Source organism: Fringilla coelebs (genome assembly GCF_963513975.1).
Source record: "Fringilla coelebs genome assembly, chromosome: 23".
Lineage (NCBI taxonomy): Eukaryota > Metazoa > Chordata > Aves > Passeriformes > Fringillidae > Fringilla > Fringilla coelebs.
The window spans coordinates 3,098,082-3,118,913 of NC_140049.1; the positions used below are offsets into that span (position 1 = coordinate 3,098,082).

The following is a 20,832-nucleotide window of genomic DNA, read 5'->3' on the forward strand; positions in this document are numbered from 1 at the left end:
GGCTGGAAGAACCCTGCTGATCCCAGAGCATCTGGAATTGCAGTTCCATGGAATATCCGGGGCTGGAAGGGCCCTGCTGACTCTGGAATTGCAATTCCATGGAATATCTGGGGCTGGAAGGGTCCTGCTGACTCTGGAGCCTCTGGAATTGCAATTCCATGGAATATCTGGGGCTGGAAGGGTCCTGCTGACTCTGGAATTGCAATTCCATGGAATATCTGGGGTTGGAAGGGCCCTGCTGACCCCAGATCCTCTGGAATTGCAATTCCATGAAATATCTGGGGCTGGAAGAGCCCTGCTGAGCCTCTGGAATTGCAGCTCCATGGAATATCTGGGGCTGGAAGGGCCCTGCTGACCCCAGAGCCTCTGGAATTGCAGCTCCATGGAATATCTGGGGCTGGAAGGGCCCTGCTGAGCCTCGGGAATTGCAATTCCATGGAATATCCGGGGCTGGAAGGGCCCTGCTGACCCCAGATCCTCTGGAATTGCAATTCCATGGAATATCTGGGACTGGAAGGCCCTGCTGATTCCAGACTCTGGAATTGCAGTTCCATGGAATATCTGGGGTTGGAAGGGCCCTGCTGACCCTGGAATCGCAGCTCCATGGAATATCTGGGGCCCCTCTGACCCCGCTGTGTCCCCCCCAGGGCCGCCGTCCCCCCGTGCCCGTAGAGGCCCCGCAGGAGCCGGCGCAGGATGGGAGGCACCGCCCGGCTCATCCGCACCTCCCTGGCCGTGGGAGCCTTCCTGGGTAAGAGATTCCCGCGGGAAGGGCCCATGGGAGGCGCGACATCCCCCGGGATTCCCCGGGAACCGCGGGATGCGGCGCTGCCGGATCCCAAATCCCCGGATCCCAAATCCCCGGATCCCAAATCCCGCGTGGTTCGGGATGCGCCGCTCCGTGTCCGTGCTATTCCCAACTTCCCTCCGGGCTGGGAATGTTTGATGGGATTCCTTCCCCCTTTCCAAACCCACATTTGGGGAGGTGAATGGGATTCATCCCACTCCCCATCCTGCTTTTTCCAGGGATTCCTTGCTGGCCGGACCCTGAAAAGATCCCCCCGCTCCTGAGGGGGCATTTTGGGATGCCACGGAGGATTTCTGGACCTCAGGGAGGAATTCCAGATCTCAGGAATGTTTCAGGGGTGATTTCCAGATCTCAAGGACCATTCCTGAGTCTCAGGGAGAATTTCTGGGTCTCAGGGAGAATTTCTGGATCTTGGGGGCCATTTCCGGATTTCAGGGAGAAATTCCAGATCTCAGGGACATTTTTGGATGTCAGGGACCATTTCTGGATTCTGGGGACCATTTCCAGACCTCAGGGCCCATCCCTGGATCTCAAGGACCATTCCTGGAATTTGGGGATGATTTCTGAATTTTGGGGACCATTTCCAGACCTCAGGGACTATCCCTGGATCTCAGGGACCATTTCTGGATTTAGGGGACAGTTTCTGGATTTGGGGGATCTTTCCCAGACCTCAGGGCCCATCCCTGGATCTCAGGGAGAAGGTCTGGATCTTGGGGACCATTTGTGGAATTTGGGGATGATTTCTGGATTTTGGGGACCATTTCGAGACCTCAGGGCCCATCCCTGGATATCAAGGACCATTACAGGATTTTGGGGGCCATTTCCAGAATTCAGGGCCCACCCCTGGATCTCAGGGAGAAAGTGTGGATCTCAAGAACCATTCCTGGAATTTGGGGATGATTTCTGAATTTTGGGGACCATTTCCAGACCTCGGGGCCCAGCCCTGGCTCTGGGGGAGGCTCAGGCTGCTCCCTGCAGGTCCCTTTTCCGCAGGGAGACATTTCCTCCCCAGCTGAGCCCGCCTGATGTCCTCCAGCCAATCCATCACCCCGGGCAGAGCCTGCTGGCCCATCCTCATAAATATCTAATTACCTTTTAATGTTCTCTGCATCCCTGAGGAGGCCCAGGCAGGGGAGCTGCCCTGGATCCAGAGGCAATTATCCCGCTTGGAAATCCGCCTGACCCTGGAGCCGGACTCGGGGTCTCCCCCCAACCACCTGATTTCAGGCAAAACCCCCCAAAAATCGCACCCTGGGAAGCCTGGGAGGGTGATTTTCACTGAGCTTTGGCTGGTGGTGCCGTGGAGATCTGAGAGCAGATGGGACAGGGGGAAATCCTGGGAATACGAGGAGGGATGGGGACAAAAGGATGGAAGTGATGGATGAAGCTCAGGGAAATGTTATGGAGTGGGAAAAGAGCCAAAACCTCCAGGTCTGGAGGGAGATTTAAATATTTAAAGCTTCTGAAGTGCACAGAGACCACTCTAAAATCCCAAACTTTCACTTCAGTTGGGAAAACCTCTGGATAATCTGGGAATTCAAGCCCTGACCCTTTGTTCCTCAGAAAGCTGCTCGTTAAAAACAACCCAGAACAAAACCTCGGTTCATCAGAGCTGATCCTCAAAAAAATAAAACCCCAAATCCAGTTGGATTCTGGACATAAAACTCCTGTAAAACCAATTTATTGCCCAGCTCCCCCCTGTGATCCAGGAGCTCTGGATGTCCTCGGAAAAAAGGAATTCAGCTTGGAGAATGTTCCACCAAGGAATTCCATCATTTCCTGGGCTCAGCACAACGAGCAGCCTCCTGCACACCTGGGCCTTCCACGTCTGGCTCTCAGCAAATTCCTAAAAATATCCTAAAAAATATCCCAAAAGGGAGACTTTGGAGTCACCTCCCTGCAGCTGCTTCTCCAAATCTTCATTTTTCACCTGTTCCTCATGATTTTGGTGGGAATTATCATTTTTCCTGACACTGAAGGTTATCCCAGAGGCACAGTGGGGTTTTTCCCGTTGTTCCAGCTCTCCCAGCTGAATGGAACATGGAAAATTCCCAGCAGGTCGCTCCTCTCCTTTGAAATTTGGGTTAAAAAAACCTTAATTTTGTGTCTGTCTTCTCCCTATTTTCCAAATGCCAGAGCTCCAGGACAGATCCTGCATTGGTAACATTAAAAACTGGGAATTCTGTGGTGGCAGAACGGGCCTGGATCAGTCTCAGAATTTCTGGGATTTATCAGTTCTGAATTTTAACCTTATCCCCACCTCCTAACTGTTTAATTACTGCCTTGATCAACCCCTGATTTGTTTAATGAGCGAAATCCAAGCGTTTCATCCCCAGCACCTTGGAATTGTGGATTAAAATTCACCTGAACCCCTGGCATCAATTCCAAGCGGGAAAATCGATGCCTGGCACTGGCAGCCATAACCTTGGCAGGGACAAAGGGACAGCAGAGGAGAGCAAGGGGACACGGGCTCCAGGTGGGATCAGGAGGGAGGATGAGCCTGATTTGGCTTGATTGGAATAAAAAATCCCACGGGAAAGGGGCAGGGATGGGAGTGGTACCAACAGATATTTTATTTGTTAGATAAATAGAAATTATTTACCTTATGCTCCCTAATTAATCTCAAAATTAAAGCTGCTCAGCCTGGATCCTGTCACCGCCATCTATCAGAGCACAATTAACTCATCTATCAGCACTCCATTAATTCTTTCTCATTAATTCCTCATTAACTCATTATTGTTTCCCCCTCTGTCGGCAGAGTTTATTCCAGCCGGGACTCCCTCAGCACTGACCCAAACAGGAGAGGGTTTCCAGCGTTTCCTTTAGGAACAGAACCATCCTGGATGGAGAGGGGAAACAACCCCAAACCCGCTGCTTTTCCTTAATTCCAGCTCGGAGCCTCTCCCTGTGCGGCTCCAGGGACCATCCCGCGAGCACATCCAAAGGGGAAATTCCAGCTTTTCCTTTAGGAACAGAACCATCCTAGAATGAAAACAGCACTGGCTGGGAGGAGAAATGACCCCAAACCTGCTGTTTTTCCTTAATTCCAGCTCGGAGCCTCTCCCTGTGTGGCTCCAGGGACCATCCCATGAGCACATCCAAAGGGAAGAGGATTTCCAGCTTTCCCTTTAGGAACAGAACCATGCAGGATGGAGAGGAGAAACAACTCCAAACCCGCTGCTTTTCCTTAATTCCAAAGAATCCCAGCTCTGGGAACCATCCCACGAGCACATCCAAAGGGGAAAGGATTTCCAGTTTTCCCTTTAGGAACAGAACCATCCTGGTTGGAGAGGGGAAATGACCCCAAACCCGCTGCTTTTCCTTAATTCCAAAAAATCCCAGCTCAGAGCCTCTCCCTGTGCGGCTCCGGGGACCATCCCACGAGCACATCCAAACAGGAGATTCCAGCTTTTCCTTTAGGAACAGAACCATCCTAGAGGGAAAACAGCGTTGGCTGGGAGGGGAAATGATCCCAAACCCGCTGCTTTTCCTTAATTCCAAAGAATCCCAGCTCAGAGCCTCTCCCTGTGTGGCTCCAGGGACCATCCCGCGAGCACATCCAAAGGGGAAAGGATTTTTAGCTTTCCCTTTAGGAACAGAAACATCCTAGAAGGAAAACAGCGCTGGCTGGGAGGGGAAATGACCCCAAACCCACTGCTTTTCCTTAATTCCAAAGAATCCCAGCTCTGGGGACCATCCCATGAGCACATCCAAAGGGAAGAGGATTTCCAGCTTTCCCTTTAGGAACAGAACCATGCAGGATGGAGAGGAGAAACAACCCCAAACCCGCTGCTTTTCCTTAATTCCAGCTCGGAGCCTCTCCCTGTGCGGCTCCGGGGACCATCCCGCCAGCACATCCTGGCGGAGCCGGGATAATTGCCTGGAGCAAGGACGCGGGGAGCAGCTGCTCCCAGCCCGGAGCCAATTAGCAGAGCCCCTCTCCCATCCCTCCCCATCCCTCCCCATCCCATCCCATCCCTTCCCAGCCTCCTCCCGGAGCAGCCGGAACGCGAGGCGAGCCCCGGGAGCCGCGGGTCAAGGGCTGCTCCCGCTGATCCCAGCCCGTTCCCGGCTGGAAGTGACTCTTCCATCAAACATCCCGCTCCCGGGAATCGCTTCATTGAGGAGCTGAGCAGCGGGGGGAAGGAGACAGATTGGCCTTGGCACAGCGGGTTGGAGACGCTCATTAATTCAATTACAGAGCGGGGAAGGATCCCGGAGCCGGGGAAGCAGCTCGGAGCTTATCAGCGCTGGTGGCTCCTTCCCTGATAAGGGCCAGGCGCCTCCAGGGGGGGACAGGGACAGCGAGGACAGACGTGCTGGCAATTATCCCACCGGCTGTTCCTGCAAGAAGGAGATTTCCAGGCGGGTTCTGCCTGGCTCTGGCTCACAGTGTCCCTTCCAGGGAGCTGTCCCAGTCCAGGCACGGGTGGAACGGGGTGAGCTTGAAGGTTTTTCCCACCCAAACCAGTCTGGGGTTCTGGGATTGCCCTGTGTGGGAGGGGAGCTGCTGGAATTTGGAATTTTGAGACAGGAAAGCAGCTGGCACTTCCCAGTGGCACATTGTCCCCAGAGGGTGGCCCAGGCGTGGTGTGGATGAGGCAGGTGTGGCCTTTGTCCTTTTTGTTCCTCCCCATTTTTAAAACCAGGATCAAATCCAAGTCTGAACACCCCAAAAGCAGCTTCAGGCTCATCCCAGCCACAAAACAGAATGGTTTGCACTGGTTTGCACTGGTTAGCTCTGGTTTGCTCTGGTTAGCTCTGGTTAGCTCTGGTTTGCTCTGGTTTGCACTGGTTTGCACTGGTTTGCACTGGTTTGCTCTGGTTTGCTCTGGTTAGCTCTGGTTTCCACACCTGCAACCCGCTGATTTGAGGTGTCAGGAGCTGGTGGAGCTGCAGGGACAGAGGGCACCTGCCAGGTGTGTCCAGAGCCGTGAAGATCCCAGTTCTCCCCTCTCCTCCCTCACCCTGGAGAGGATTTTGGACGAACGAACCAGGCAAAGTCTGTGCAGGCAGAGGAGGAACCTCAGGGACAAGGGGACATTCCCAGCTCCAGCTGTGGCGTTCCAGGAGGTCCCTGCTCCTCGCTGCACGTGTCCCCAGGGATGCTGGTCCCTCTGGAAGGGCGGGAATGCTGCGGGATGCTGGGTGGGAGTGGCAGGGTGTGTCCCCACAGCCAGGCCCGGGCTGTGCTGACAGATGGGGTGCGCTTGTCACATGGCTCCTTCTCTCCTCCTCGCTGCTGGGGACACCCTACAAAACTGAAAAGGAGGATTTTTTTAGGAAGAGCCAAGCAGAGCTGAGCAGATTTTCCCCTCTCCTGCAGTCTGGTGCCAAGCCCAGAGCGGCATGAGGAGCTACGGGCCGGTGTTCGAGGAGCAGCCCTCCCACACCCTCTTCCCTGAGGGCTCGGCAGAGGAAAAGGTGACGCTGGCCTGCCGAGCTCGGGCCAATCCTCCCGCCACCTACAGGTGAGCCCAGGGCTCCCTCCGCACCTGGAACGGGAGAGAAACATCCAGAACTCTGCTTTCTCCCCTCCACTTCTATGTATGCGAAATGATTGACTTGGGAATGGGATTCCTTGTTCTGTGAGGAGCTGAGGGAGCTGGGAAGGGTTTGGAGAAACCTGGAAAGGGTTTGGAGAGTCCTGACGGAGCTGGGAAGGGTTTGGAGAAACCTGGGAAGGGTTTGGAGAGTCCTGAGGGAGCTGGGAAGGGTCTGGAGAGTCCTGAGGGAGCTGGGAAGGGGCTCAGCCTGGAGCAAAGGAGGCTGAGGGGGAATTTCTGGCTCTGCACAACTCCCTGCCAGGAGGGGACAGCCGGGGGGGATTTGGGATCTTATCCCAGGGAACGGGGACAGGAGCAGAGGGAACGGCCTCAGGCTGGGCTGGGGAGGCTCAGGTTGGACATCAGCAGGAATTTGCTGATGGAAAGGGCTGGAAGGGGCTGCCCAGGGGGGTTTGGAGTGCCCATCCCTGGAGGTGGCACTGAGTGCTCAGGGTGGGGATCGGGCACAGCTTGGACCCGATGATCCCACAGGGATTTTCCACCCTCAACAACCCCACAATTCTGAGATGTTCCCCTCCTCCCAGGGCACAACTCAGATCCAAATCCACCTCCAGCTGGAAATCCACCGGGCCCAGCCCCACGAGCGTGGCCGTGGGGATTCATCCCTGTCCCTGCCCCGTTTTTCCCGGCAGGTGGAAGATGAACGGCACGGAGCTGAAGCTGGAGCCGGATTCCCGCTACAGGCTGGTGGCCGGGGATTTGGTGATCAGCAGCCCCGTGAAGGCCAAGGATGCCGGCTCCTACCAGTGCGTGGCATCCAATTCCAGGGGCACCGTGGTGAGCAGGGAGGCCTCGCTCCGCTTTGGCTGTAAGTTCGGCACCGCCAGGTAAATTAAACACGACCCCACTTAGGCTGGGCTTAAAAGGAGCCTGCCTGGGGAAAGGCTGGAGAGAATCTCTCCAGCACATCATCCCATGGAGAAATCTCCTGGCACTTCCGTAGAAATTTGGAGAGTTTGGAGAATTTGGAGGTTTATGGAGAAAGACAATGATATTTTTGGATCTCCCTCTGCACAAACCCACCCGAGGAGGGGCAGAGAAAGCACAGAGGTTCCTCCAGCTGCATTTTCCTGCCTGGGTTTCACTCTGCCTGTTCAGTTTTGCAGGAATTCTCGGCGGAAGAGCGGGACCCCGTGAAGATCACCGAGGGCTGGGGGGTGATGTTCACCTGCAGCCCCCCGCCCCACTACCCAGGTAAGGGGGACACAGCCGAGCACGGGGTTCCCAGATTTTCTGGGAATTTCATGGAAGGAAATTCGGGGTTAATTCAGAGTTTGTAACGCAGCAGAGCAGAGGTGGGAATTGGTGTGCCCGTGCAAGGGCCAATTCCAGATGGGAATCCCACTGGGTCCATCCCATCCGGGAGGACAGAACAACCAGCACAGTCGATTCCCTTTCCCTCCCATGGAAAGACCAATTCCAGCTGGGAATCCCACTGGGTCCATCCCATCTGGGAGGACAGAACAACCAGCACAGTCGATTCCCTTTCCCTCCCATGGAAGGACCAATTCCAGCTGGGAATCCCACTGGGTCCATCCCATCTGGGAGGACAGAACAACCAGCACAGTCGATTCCCTTTCCCTCCCATGGAAGGACCAATTCCAGCTGGGAATCCCACTGGGTCCATCCCATCCGGGAGGACAGAACAACCAGCACAGTCGATTCCCTTTCCCTCCCATGGAAAGACCAATTCCAGCTGGGAATCCCACTGGGTCCATCCCATCTGGGAGGACAAACCTGTCTAGTTTATTCCTTTCCTTTCCACCCAGGTTTATCCTACCGGTGGCTCCTGAATGAGTTCCCCAATTTCATCCCGGCCGACGGGAGACGTTTCATCTCCCAGACCACGGGCAACCTTTACATCGCCAAGACAGAGGCCTCAGACCTGGGCAACTACTCCTGCTTTGCCACGAGCCACATGGACTTCATCACCAAGAGCGTCTTCAGCAAGTTCTCCCGCCTCAGCCTGGCTGCGGAGGGTCAGCGCTCTTGGATTGTCCCAAAAATGCCAATTCTTATGGGAAAAATCTGAATTAACAAACCCCCGCAAAGCATTTGAGGACAGTGCCCAAGTCATCCTCCAACCTCTCTTAAGAGGTTGAAAAACCTGGATGGGCTGGGATGGGAGGGAAGCAGATCTCTCTCCAAGATTCCCTGTTTCCACTCCATCCATGGGGTTTCTCAAAGGATAATTCTGGTAGAGGGAAAAGGGAATTAAACAGGAGGAAGGCCTGGATGGACACGGACTGGAGCAAGCTGGGATAGTGGGAAGTGTCCCTGTCCATGGCATGGGTGGGACTGGATGGGTTTTAAGGACCTTCCAACCCAAACCATTCCAGGAATCTGGGGAATTCTTGGGAGTTGTGGAGCCCTGAGATGTTATAAAAGAGATTTTTAGAGACTTCAGCAAGAGCTGTCTGAAAAGAAAACAAAATCTCTGTCTTCTCACCCAAACGGGTTGGGAAGTCACCTCATGGGTCCCCCTGCCCTTTGAGACCCCCTGGGTGGCATTTTGGTGTCACCCAGGTCCCCTGAGCGGTGTTTTCCCCCTGTGGCAGATGCCAGGCAGTTCCCACCCAGCATCAAGGCCAGGTTCCCTGCGGACACCTACGCTCTGACCGGGCAGGTGGTGACCCTGGAGTGCTTCGCCTTTGGAAAGTGAGTGCAGCTCCACGTGGATCGGGATCGGGATAAGGATCGGGATTGGGATTGGGATGGGGATTGGGATGGGGATTGGGATGGGGATTGGGATGGGGATCAGGATGGGGAAGGAACGGCAGAACTTCCACACCTCCAATGGAAGACCAGAGATGGAGGGAAATGGGAGAAGGGAGGAGCTGGCCGAAGCCAAGGCCCAGTGGGACAGGACCAGGGTGGCCCCGCGGGGACCGAGCTCAGCCCGGATTCACCGGCTCGGCTTTTCCACAGCCCCGTGCCCCGGATCAAGTGGAGGAAGCTGGATGGGCCGCAGTCCTCCAAGTGGATCGGCAGCGAGCCCCTGCTGCAGATCCAGCACGCCGGATTTGAGGATGAGGGGACGTACGAGTGCGAGGCGGAAAACGCCAAAGGGAGGGACACCCACCAGGGCCGCATCATCATCCACGGTAACGCATCCTAACACATCCCTTATCCAGGGGACATGCCCAAACTTGTCCCTTATCCAAGGGGACACGCCCAAACTCATCCCTTATCCAAGAGGACACACCAAACTTGTCCCTTATCCAAGGGGACACACCCAAACTCATCCCTTATCCAAGAGGACACACCAAACTTGTCCCTTATCCAAGGGGACACACCCAAACTCATCCCTTATCCAAGGGGACACACCCAAACTTGTCCCTTATCCAAGGGGACACACCCAAACTCATCCCTTATCCAAGAGGACACACCCAAACTTGTCCCTTATCCAAGGGGATGCACCAAACTCATCCCTTATCCAAGAGGACACACCCAAACTCCTCCCTTATCCAAGGGGACACACCCAAACTCCTCCCTTATCCAAGGGGACACACCCAAACTCCTCCCTTATCCAAGGGGACACACCCAAACTCCTCCCTTATCCAAGGGGACACACCCAAATTCATCCGTTATCCAAGGGGACACACCCAAACTCGTCCCTTATCCAAGGGGACACACCCAAACTCATCCCTTATCCAAGGGGATGCACCCAAACTCATCCTTTATCCAAGGGGACACACCCAAACTCGTCCCTTATCCAAGGGGATGCACCCAAACTTGTCCCTTATCCAAGACACAACCAAATGCGTCCCTCATCCAAGAGGACACATTCAAAAACGTGTCCTTCTTCCAAGGGGACACAAACGTGTGTCCATCATCCAAGAAAAACCTTTAAATAAGTGCCCTTCACCCAGGAAAGTGTTCTTCACCCAGGGAACACATTAAACACGTGTCCTTCACCCAGGGAACACATTAAACACGTGTTCTTCACCCAGGAAACATGTTTTAACTTTCCAGAGCACACCAAGGTGCCCCAGGCGATGGTCCAAGGCTTTGGTACTAAAACCAACCCCCCTCTAATCCTGCTTCTTACCAGCCCTAATTAAAGGTGCTGCAAAGCCCCAACCAAGACCTGCAGGGATTGGGGAAACCTTTCCTTGGTGGGCACGTTTGGGTTGAGGCAAGGGGAGAGAGAGAGAGAGGGAGAGCTCTTAACAGGCTCTAAAATCATCCCAGCAAACATCAGGGAACCAGGGAAGGAAGGAGAGTGCTAAAAATCCAACTTGGCTGGTGCTCAAGGTCCTCTCCAAGCCTGAGGAGCTCCCAGCAGGGGTAACGCTCTGAGCTGTTGAGCAGATCTAGTCGAGTTAAAAAACTTAACTCATCTTGATTCCAGTTTTTCCTGAAGTTCAGGAATGGCCTGAAGCTGAGAGAGGGAAGGTTCAGAGGAGATATCAGGAAGAAATTCTTTAGTGTCAGAGCGGTGAGGGCCTTGGCACAGGGTGGATGGGGAATTGTGGCTTCCCCATCCCTGGAAGTGTTCCAGGCCCAGCTGGACGGGACTTGGAGCAAGCTGGGATGGTGGAAGGTGTTCCAGCCCATGGCACTGGGGGATCTTCAAGTTCCTTTCCAACCCAAACCCATGATTGGATGGTTCAGGAATGGCTGAATTTACTCTTAAGAAGAGAAACCAATTCCTCAGCCCTGGATTCTGCCCTGGTCCTGCCCAGCAGGACCCGGCCGTGCCTCTCACCGCACAAAAGGCCGGGGCTGCTCCTGTGGCAGATCCCGCTGTGCCAACGACTGCGCCGGCAGTGCTGGCACGGGGACATCCTTCTGCCAGCCTGGCACTGCCACCTCTCAGCTGAGCTCCTTGGCTCTGCCCTCTCTCTCTTGTCCCCTGCAGCCCAGCCCGACTGGCTGGACGTGATCTCGGACACCGAGGCCGACATCGGCTCCGACCTGCGCTGGAGCTGCGTGGCCTCGGGCAAGCCCCGGCCCACGGTGCGGTGGCTGCGGGACGGGCAGCCCCTGACGTCCCAGGTACCCCCACAGCCAGCTCTGATCCTGCTCCTCCAGCCCCAGCCCCTCCTCCTGCCTCGCTCCTGCATCCCCACCCCGGTTCTCACCCCGCATCCCTCCTCCATGTGCCCCCATCGGGCTGCGAAGCGACGGCACCATCCCCAAATCCCCTCTCCTGGCGCTGCCATCCCAGCCATTGCTTCGTGCAGCTGCAGGGACTCACAGCCGGCCAGCAGGGAGGACAAACAGCGCCTCGTGCCTGTCCTGGTGTCACCTGCACGCTGCTGCTCAGGTGTCTCGGCAAACAGAGCACGGCGATGCGGGGGAGTGACCGCACAGACACAAAAACAATTCCTGCGTTTTTCCCCCATGGAAAACCAGGCCACCCCGAGGAGTCTGTGACAAAGCTCAACCCCGACCCAGCCGAGGACTGAGTTCCATTTTTACTTTTTTTTTTGTTTTTCTCATCTAATGGGTTCATCCTCTTGTTTGCACAGAACCGCATCGAAGTGAGCGGTGGAGAGCTGAGATTTTCCAAGCTAGTCCTGGAGGACTCTGGCATGTATCAGTGTGTGGCTGAGAACAAGCATGGCACAGTTTATGCAAGTGCTGAATTAACAGTGCAAGGTAATTCCTCCTTTCCCAGAGCTCTGGGTTCCAATGGGACACTGAAAAAAAATCTCTTCCTAATATCCTGATGTGATCCTGGCGTTGTGATGTCGCAGCGAGATAAGAGCGGGCAAAAACGGCTCCGCTCACCACTGAAGTGGTTGCTGGTTCAACAAGACACAGTGCAAGCCTTGAAATTCTAAATCCTGTGTAAATTCTGTGTGAAAGTGAAAAAAAAAATCTGTTTAGCTACAGGAAGTGGACAGGACAGCCAGCAGCAGCACTGCAACCTCTCTTCCACTACAAATTCCTCTTTTTGAGGGGAAAGAGGTCCAAAAAAAAAAATTCAGCCTCCCTTCCACCTGGTTTGATGGATGGTGACTGGAGCTGAACTGCTGCCAAACTTGTTCCACTTAGTCCAAAAGTTCATCTCCTCGTGGAGATGCCAAAGATAAATTAAAGGCCCTGAGCACAAACTGCTCAACATTAACACACTGAGGGCAACAGGTAAATCCCGATTCCATCTGCAATTCCAGGAGGAGTTTCAGGCAAGCTGGATGTCTGCGTTGGTCAGGATATTGAAGAGATTATCCTCGACATGTTCCAAAGCAGCTGTTGTTGTGTCTCTCAAAGACCTTGCACTTGTTAGGGTCATTCCCATCGCTCCGTCCCACTCGTGTGCCACATAATTCCTGCCTGGCAGGCATCAGGATCCACCCTCGGCAGCCAAGGAATTCCTCCCTTATCCCGCTCTCCAGACTCTGCCTTGCTTCTCTTACCAAGCCATCCAACAAACAAATCAATTCCCACTCGCACGGCGCTGAAATTCCCCCCAGGGCAGCGTTTCTAATCTTGCCTTAATCCTCTTTTTTTATCCCTGTAGCCTTAGCTCCAGATTTTAGACTAAACCCGGTGAAGCGCCTGATCCCGGCAGCCCGGAGTGGGAAGGTCATCATCCCGTGCCAACCACGAGCAGCACCAAAAGCCACCGTGCTCTGGACCAAAGGGACAGAACTCCTGGTCAACAGCAGCAGGTAGCAGCACAGAGTCAGCTTCCACCTAGAAAACGTAGCTAAATTTTTTTTTTTTTTTTTTTACCAGAAGACTGGACTCGATGATCCAAATGTGCTGCTGCATCCCTGAGTTTTCTTTATCCTCTAATTTCTTCTTTAGCAAACTCCTACACAATATTTTCTGCCTGAGTTGCCCCTGGTTTCGCCAAAATCAGTGGAAATTCCCAAATGTCCAGTGGCCATTTTAACGTTCCTTTGTGTGGCTCCTCCTCCTTTGCAGGGTGACGATTACGGAGGACGGGACCTTGATCCTGCAGAACATCAGCAAATCTGATGAGGGAAAATACACCTGCTTTGCTGAGAACTTCATGGGCAAAGCCAACAGCACTGGAATCCTCTCTGTCCGAGGTAGGGATGTTCAGTTGGGGTCAATCAAGAAAGAAATGGCTAAGAATGAATTATGTGATGTTTCTCCTCTCCTTACACTCCCAAAAAACAGAATAATCAGAGAATCAAAGTGATTCCAGGTGGAGCAGCAAAACTTCTGCCTGACCCAGCAACAAACAGCCCTTGAGCAAAACATTTCCATTTCCCAGTCCCTCCTCTTCCTCCTGTTGGGGCAGGATGAGGAGCTGGGAGGGATGGTTTGGATACTGGGATGGGGACGTTCCCTGCTAACGGCCCTTCCCGCTGGCTCCCCGCAGATGCCACCAAGATCACGCTGGCGCCATCGAGCGCCGACATCAACGTGGGTGAGAACCTCACCCTGCAGTGCCACGCCTCCCATGACCCCACCATGGACCTCACCTTCACCTGGGCCCTGGATGATTTCCCCATCGACTTTGACAAGTCCGAGGGGCACTACCGGCGAGCCAGCGCGGTGAGTCCAGAGGGAATTCCGGACCATCCAAAAGGGGGGAAAATTAATTCCACGCTCGTTGTTTGAGTGTTTGTGCCCACCAAAGCTGCTCTGCCACTTTGCCCAGAATGGTTGGGAATTCCACATCCCTGGAAGTGTCCAAGGCCAGGTTGGACAGGTCTTGGAGCACTCTGGAATAGTGGAAGGTGTCCCTGGCCACCTGGGGTGGAATGGGATGGGCTTTAAGATCCTTCCCAATTCAAACCATTCCATGATTCCATGGTCACTCCCCGCCTAAACTGGAGGAGAAAGGAAAAGGCCTGTGGACAAAGCAGGCAGAGATCACCCAGTGATACCTCAGTGATCAATCAATGACCACTCATTGATCACTCAATGATCAATCAGTGATCATTCAATGGTCACTCAGTGATCACTCATTGATCATTCAATGATCATTCATTGGTCACTCAACGATCACCCAATGATCGCTCATTGATCATTCAATGATCAATTGGTCACTCAATGATCACCCAATGATCGCTCAACGTTCACTCAACCATCACTCAATGATCGCTCAGTGATTGACACTCAATGGTCACTCATTGATCACTCATTGATCACTCTTTGATCACCATCCCAACCCAAACAGACCCAGCACCGCCTCAGCCTTGGCCAGCACTGGATCCACCCTGGATCCATCCAGCTCCGTACCCTGGGGGAATCTTTTCCCATCTCCCTCCTCTCCACCTCCACCACCACCCACCCACCCAAACCCAACCCACGCTGGGTTCTGGCCCGTGACCGGTAACCTCCTGGTGCTGTCCCCACCGTGTTGTCCCGTTGCCCTGCAGAAGGAGGCCATCGGCGACCTCAGCATCTCCAACGCGCAGCTGCGGCACTCGGGGCGTTACACCTGCACGGCCCAGACCGTGGTGGACAGCGCGTCCGAGTCAGCCACGCTCACCGTCAGAGGTAATTCCCTGAGGGAGCATTCCCTGCTCCTGGCAAACCCAGAGCAATGGCGTGGCCCGTGCCATCAGCTGCTCTGTATCCACCTCACACCCAATAATTCCATGAGATGGCCCAACGGGTTTTATTTTCACCTAAAACTTGGGTTTGATCACCTTGGAGGTCTTTTCCAACCTTTCCAGTCAGAGCTTTTCCAGAGGCTAAAGCTGGCAGTGAGGCTTCCCAGCTTCCAGAAAAGAAAGCCCCAATGTGAATTTGCGACTTGCACAGCGCACAGAGTGATAAACCTCCACACCTTCCACGTCAGTGACACATTTCCCATTCCTCCAGGACCCCCAGGCCCACCTGGCGGGGTGGTGGTGAGGGACATCGGTGACACCAGCGTCCAGCTGAGCTGGAGCCGTGGCTTCGACAACCACAGCCCCATCGCCAGGTACCTCATCGAGGCCAGGACCCTCCTGTCCAGCCAATGGAAGCAGATGCGCACCAGTGAGTGTCCCCACGGTGGCACCGGTGACACACCAAGGCCACAGAGGCCACCGAGGCCACCGGCCAGTCCTGGCTCCGTGCTGCTCCTCGCTCTATTCCTTCCCCTCTGGTGCTGTTGGATTTTACAGATCCCGTAAACATCGAGGGCAACGCGGAGACGGCGCAGGTGGTGAACCTCATCCCGTGGATGGATTACGAGTTCCGGGTCTTGGCCAGCAACATCCTGGGAATTGGGGAGCCCAGTCTGCCCTCCAGCAAAATCCGCACCAAGGAAGCAGGTGGGTGTGGAGACCAGCCCAGGGCCCTGTCCCTGCCCAGGATGGTCCCAGGGGATGAATCCTCTGGAGGGCTCCCAGAGCTGAGGCCACCGCAGGATTTTCCATCTTTCTGCCCATTTCTGTGTCAAAGATGAGCAGGGTTAGAGCTGCACTTGCCAGCACTTCCTTCCATGTCCAGCTGCTTGGACAGAAAGGATAGAGAACCGCAGGAGAACTTCACCCAATCCACCAAATGCAAACCAGCTTCTTCCTAATAAAACTCCCCTCCTCATCCCTGCTTTTGAGCTCCGTCCTTGTCCCCTTGGACACCAGATCCTTGTCCCTAAATCACCTGGTCAGGCACAAGCTGGAATTCCCCAGAGCCCAGTCCTTTCCTGGGAGCTGTCCCATCCAGTGTCACCAGTGTCACACCGTGTTTGTGCTCCTCTCCATCACTCCCACCTCCTTAACCCAAACTCTGCTGTTTTTTGGGGACCTCACAGCACCAACGGTGGCACCATCCGGGCTCGGCGGTGGCGGAGGGGCTCCCAACGAGCTCATCATCACCTGGACGGTGAGTTGGGAACAGGGAAAGCACCAAGGTGGGACCATGCGGCATTTTTTGGGGGGAAATCAGTGCTGCCATCCCAGTTTGGACACGGGGTTGAGCCCAGGGCTGGTTTGGATGGACCAAGCACACATTTCCTTCAGGAAATCAGCACCACCATCCCAGTTTGGACACAGGGTTGAGCCCAGGGCTGGTTTGGATGGACCAAGGGCAAATTTCCTTCAGGAAATCAGCGCCACCGTCCCAGTTTGGATAAACCAAATCCCAGTTTGGACATGGGGTTCATCCAAAGGCTGGTCTGAACAGACCAAGCACAGATTTCCTTTGGGAAATCAGCATCACCATCCCAGTTTGGACACGGGGTTGAGCCCAGGGCTGGTTTGGATGGACCAAGCGCACATTTCCTTTGGGAAATCAGCATCACCATCCCAGTTTGGACAGAGAATTGAGCCCAGGGCTGGTTTGGATGGACCAAGCGCACATTTCCTTTGGGAAATCAGCATCACCATCCCAGTTTGGACAGAGAATTGAGCCCAGGGCTGGTTTGGATGGACCAAGCACACATTTCCTTCGGGAAATCAGCGCCAGCATCCCAGTTTGGATAAACCAAACCCCAGTTTGGACAGACCAAGGCTCTCTCTCTCTTCCCAGCCGACGCTGCGGGACTACCAGAACGGGGACGGCTTTGGGTACATCGTGTCCTTCCGGAGGAAGGGCAGCCAGGCCTGGCTGAGGGCGCGGGTGCCGCACGCGGAGTCGCTGCACTTCGTGTACCGCAACGAGAGCATCGCGCCCTACACCCCCTTCGAGGTGAAGATCAAGGCCTACAACAGGAAAGGGGAGGGCCCCGAGAGCCTCACGGCCATCGTGTACTCGGCAGAGGAAGGTAAAGAGCAGCAGGAGAGCTGGGAATGTTCACCTGGAGGGGAGAAGGCTCCAGGGAGAGCTCAGAGCCTCTCCCAGTGCCTGAAGGGGCTCCAGGAGAGCTGGAGAGGGATTTGGGACAAGGGATGGAGGGACAGGAAGCAGGGAATGGCTTCCACTGCCAGAGGGCAGGGATGGATGGGAGAATGGGATGGAATTGTTCCCTGGGAGGGTGGGGAGCTGGGATGGAATTCTCAGAGCAGCTGTGGCTGCCCCTGGATCCCTGGGAGTGTCCAAGGTCAGGTTGGACACTGGGGTTTGGAGCAGCTGGGACAGTGGAAGGTGTCCCTGCCATGGCTGGGGTGGCACTGGATGAGCCTTAAGGTCCCTTCCACCCCAACCATTCCATGACAGCACAGCCTCAGAATTCCCCATTTTGTCCAACCCACCGCCTTTCCCCAGCCAGACCCCTGCAGATCCGTGTCCATCCAGGAGCTCGGACGTTCCTTTGGCTCCTCTGCTCCTCCAAACCCTCAGAGGGAGGATTCCCTAAGCCCAGCCCCGGCTGCCCCACAGCCCTGGGGCAGACACGGATCCCAGAGCTCACAGCTGTGGCCCTGCTTGTCCCCCTAAGTCCCTAAATCCCTTCCCCTCGCTCCGTAACACAGCACCAGCTGTCTGCCAGGGGATGACGACGGGGCCCAAAGTGAGGAAAAGGATTTGATTCCTGTCTTTCAGAACCCAAAGCAGCTCCTTACAGGGTCATTGCCAAGTCTGTCCTGTCCTCGGAGATGGATGTGTCCTGGGAGCCCGTGGAGCAGGGAGAAATGACCGGAGTGCTTTTGGGATACGAGGTAGGAGATTCCAATGGGAATGGGAGACCCTGAGAGCCCAGCGAGGAAAATTCCCCTGGGTTATGTGAGGTGAAAGGAAGCAGCGTCTTGATTCCAGAGGTGGGGGATAATTCCCACACCACGTGGTTCTGCTCTCTCAGGAGAGATTAAAGGGAATCATCCCATTTTTCCTGCCTGCCTTTCCCAGGAGGCCGTGGCCTCATTCCTGGGCACACACAAAGCAAAACACACAGAAACAAACACCCAAAGGCCCTTCGGGGTGGGCTGGCTGGGGATTTGCAGATCTCTCCTTCCTAAGCCCATCCCGTCCTTTTCCACGCAGATCCGGTACTGGAAGGACGGGGACAAGGAGGAGGCGGCTGACAGAGTGAGGACAGCGGGGCTGGTGACATCGGCTCGTGTCACCGGCCTGAACCCCAACACCGACTACCACGTGTCAGTGCGAGCCTACAACCGGGCGGGGACCGGCCCCCCCAGCCCCGCCACCAACGTCACCACCACGAGACCTCGTGAGTGAGCCCTGATCCCCCCAAATCACCCCAACTTTGATCTTGGTGCTCTTGCTTGATGTCCCCTGAAGGCCCCACAGCGGTCTGATCCCCCAAAATCACCCCAACTTTGATCTTGGTGCTCTTGCTTGATGTCCCCTGAATGCCCCACGGCGGTGACAGCTCTGGGACCAGCACAGCCTTCTCCTCCCTCCCTGATTTACCCAATCCCTGTCTGGTTTTGCATCCCTCAGCACCAAAAAGGCCACCTGGGAACATCTCCTGGACTTTTTCCGGCTCCACAGTCAGCATCAAGTGGGACCCCGTAGTGGCCAAGGCAGACGAGTCGGCGGTGACGGGGTACAAGGTACGGCCAGCGAGGCTGGGCTTCTCCTGGAGGCGATCCCAGGAATCACAGGGAACGGGAGCTCAGCATTCCCTCTCCCCACAGATGCTCTACAGGCAGGATTCCCACTCGGCCCCCACGCTGTACCTGGCCAGCAAGAGCCAGATCGACATCCCCATCCCTGAGGATTTCACTCACGCCTTCGTCCAGATCCGGGTGACCGGGCCCGGCGGGGACGGGACCCCGGCTGAAGTTCACATCCTCAGGAACAGCGGTACCTGCGCTCCTCTGGCCACACCCGCCCCACTGACCACACCCCTTCGACTGACCAATCCCTTCAATGTGCCCCTCCAGCCACACCCACTCCACTGAGCACACCCATTCAACTGACCACACCCATCCATGTGCACCTCTGGCCAACACCTGCCCCTCTGACCACACCCACTCTACTAGTCACACCCAATTCACTGACCACACCCATCCCACTGGCCACACCCACCAATGTATGCCTCTGACCACACCCATCCATGTGCCTCTCTGACCACACCCACTCCACTGGCCACACCCACCAATGTATGCCTATGATCACACCCACTCCTTGCTCCCTGACCACACCCACTCCACTGACCACACCCTCTCTACACCCAAATTCCCCTTTCCAAGGTTCTCCAAGGCCCCGGAGCTCACAGGACACCTCCTGTCCCTCCCTTCCCAGCAGGAAGGACTCAGTCACGCCCCTCCCATCCTGGGCACACCAAATCCCAATAAATTTTGTTTCGAAATCCCACTCTCCCTTCCAGGCCATGGGAGAACATCCTCCCGCAGGGTTTTAGGTTCAGACTCTGGAATTGGTCCTTTCTGGAATTGTTTTTTTTTCTGGAATCAGCCTTTGGTTCCCTTGTGCTGTTCACTCATAGGAATTCCTGACTCTTCTTCTCCCCAAACGCAGCCCAGCTTGAACCAGGTTTGGGATCTGCAGCCTCCAGACCCCACAACACCCAATTTCCCAAGATTTACAACCTAAAAACCAGTTAAGTTTTCCACTAAGAGTGGAGCCCCATCTCTGTGGGGCCACAGCTCCAGCAAATCCCCTAAATCCAGGGGCGAACTCCCAAATTCTGCTCCCAGCACTCCCAGGAGTTTCACCAGCAACAAACACACGAAAAACCCCACAAAACCTCCCCCAACTCCCTATTCCATGTTTTTCCAGGGACGAGCATGATGGTGGAGGACTCTGGGATGAGGCCAGCGCCACACCTCGTGGTTGTCACCACCAACTCCCTGCTGATGGTGGCCCTGATCAGCTCCCTGGAGCTCTGACCGCGGCTCCTCCCCATCCCCTGGGAACAACGCAAATCCCACGGGAACAACGCAAATCCCACCTGGGGGCAGCACCGTGGGGAGAGAGAGGATTGGACCACGTGGTTGGAAGGGAGGAAGAGATTAAAAACAGCTTTTTTTTTGTTTTTGGTTTGGTTTGGAGGAACAAAAGCTTTCGTACAAGACATGGGTCTTTAACCGATTCAATGTTTTTTAAGGAAAACGAAGAAAATGAAGAATTCTCCGGGAATTCTGCAGCCAGCTGCCCCCGCCCTCACTGTATCCATAGGTTTTCTGCCTTATTGAAGCCATGTATGAGATAACCAGACTGCTAAATTTGACTTTTTTTTTAACTCTGTACAGTGAATTCCGTGGGGGGACGGGGACTGAGGAGTTCAGGGACCAGCATGTTCCACACCCATCCCACCACAGCCAGCTCGGAGCGTTTGTGGGACGGGATTGATCCTTTTTCCCACAAAAAAGAGCCAAACCCTGCAGGAACCAGCCCAAGGAGACAAATCCACGGGAGGGTCGAGCTCTGCCCCAGCCTGAAAAGCTTTTTTTACTACTCTGGTGTTCATTTGCAGCCCCAGCCTGGTGCTTGTCTCAGCTGTGAGGTGCAAATTCTGTGTTTTCCCATATCCCACGTGCTTCTGGGGTGGATTTGTCACCCTGTTTGCCTCTTTGGGAGAAGGGGATCCTTTCCCAGAATCCTTAATTTGGGCAGCTCTGCCTAAAAATGGAGGTGTCAATAAATCCAATTTCAGAGGGGCTTAAAGAAGGAATTTTTAAAAAGTGAGAAAATTAAAACAAGAATGGGAGACTCCAGGAAGCGCCGCTG

The 20,832-nt window shown here is 54.9% G+C and overlaps 1 protein-coding gene across 1 annotated transcript; it reads left to right on the plus strand.

Moving 5' to 3' along the window:
• Positions 1-696: 696 nt before the first annotated feature.
• Positions 697-19,991, plus strand: CNTN2 (contactin 2; the record flags this gene model as incomplete). Its single annotated transcript, XM_084220536.1, has 22 exons — positions 697-751; positions 6,135-6,279; positions 7,008-7,183; positions 7,474-7,569; positions 8,145-8,354; positions 8,934-9,033; positions 9,304-9,479; positions 11,240-11,376; positions 11,853-11,982; positions 12,848-12,998; positions 13,258-13,385; positions 13,682-13,857; positions 14,688-14,808; positions 15,136-15,294; positions 15,423-15,572; positions 16,055-16,125; positions 16,771-17,005; positions 17,722-17,837; positions 18,160-18,346; positions 18,580-18,692; positions 18,777-18,945; positions 19,882-19,991. The coding sequence occupies 22 exons, from the start codon at positions 697-699 to the stop codon at positions 19,989-19,991; spliced, it is 3,111 nt and encodes a 1,036-aa protein (XP_084076662.1).
• Between the last annotated feature and the right edge of the window lie 841 nt (positions 19,992-20,832).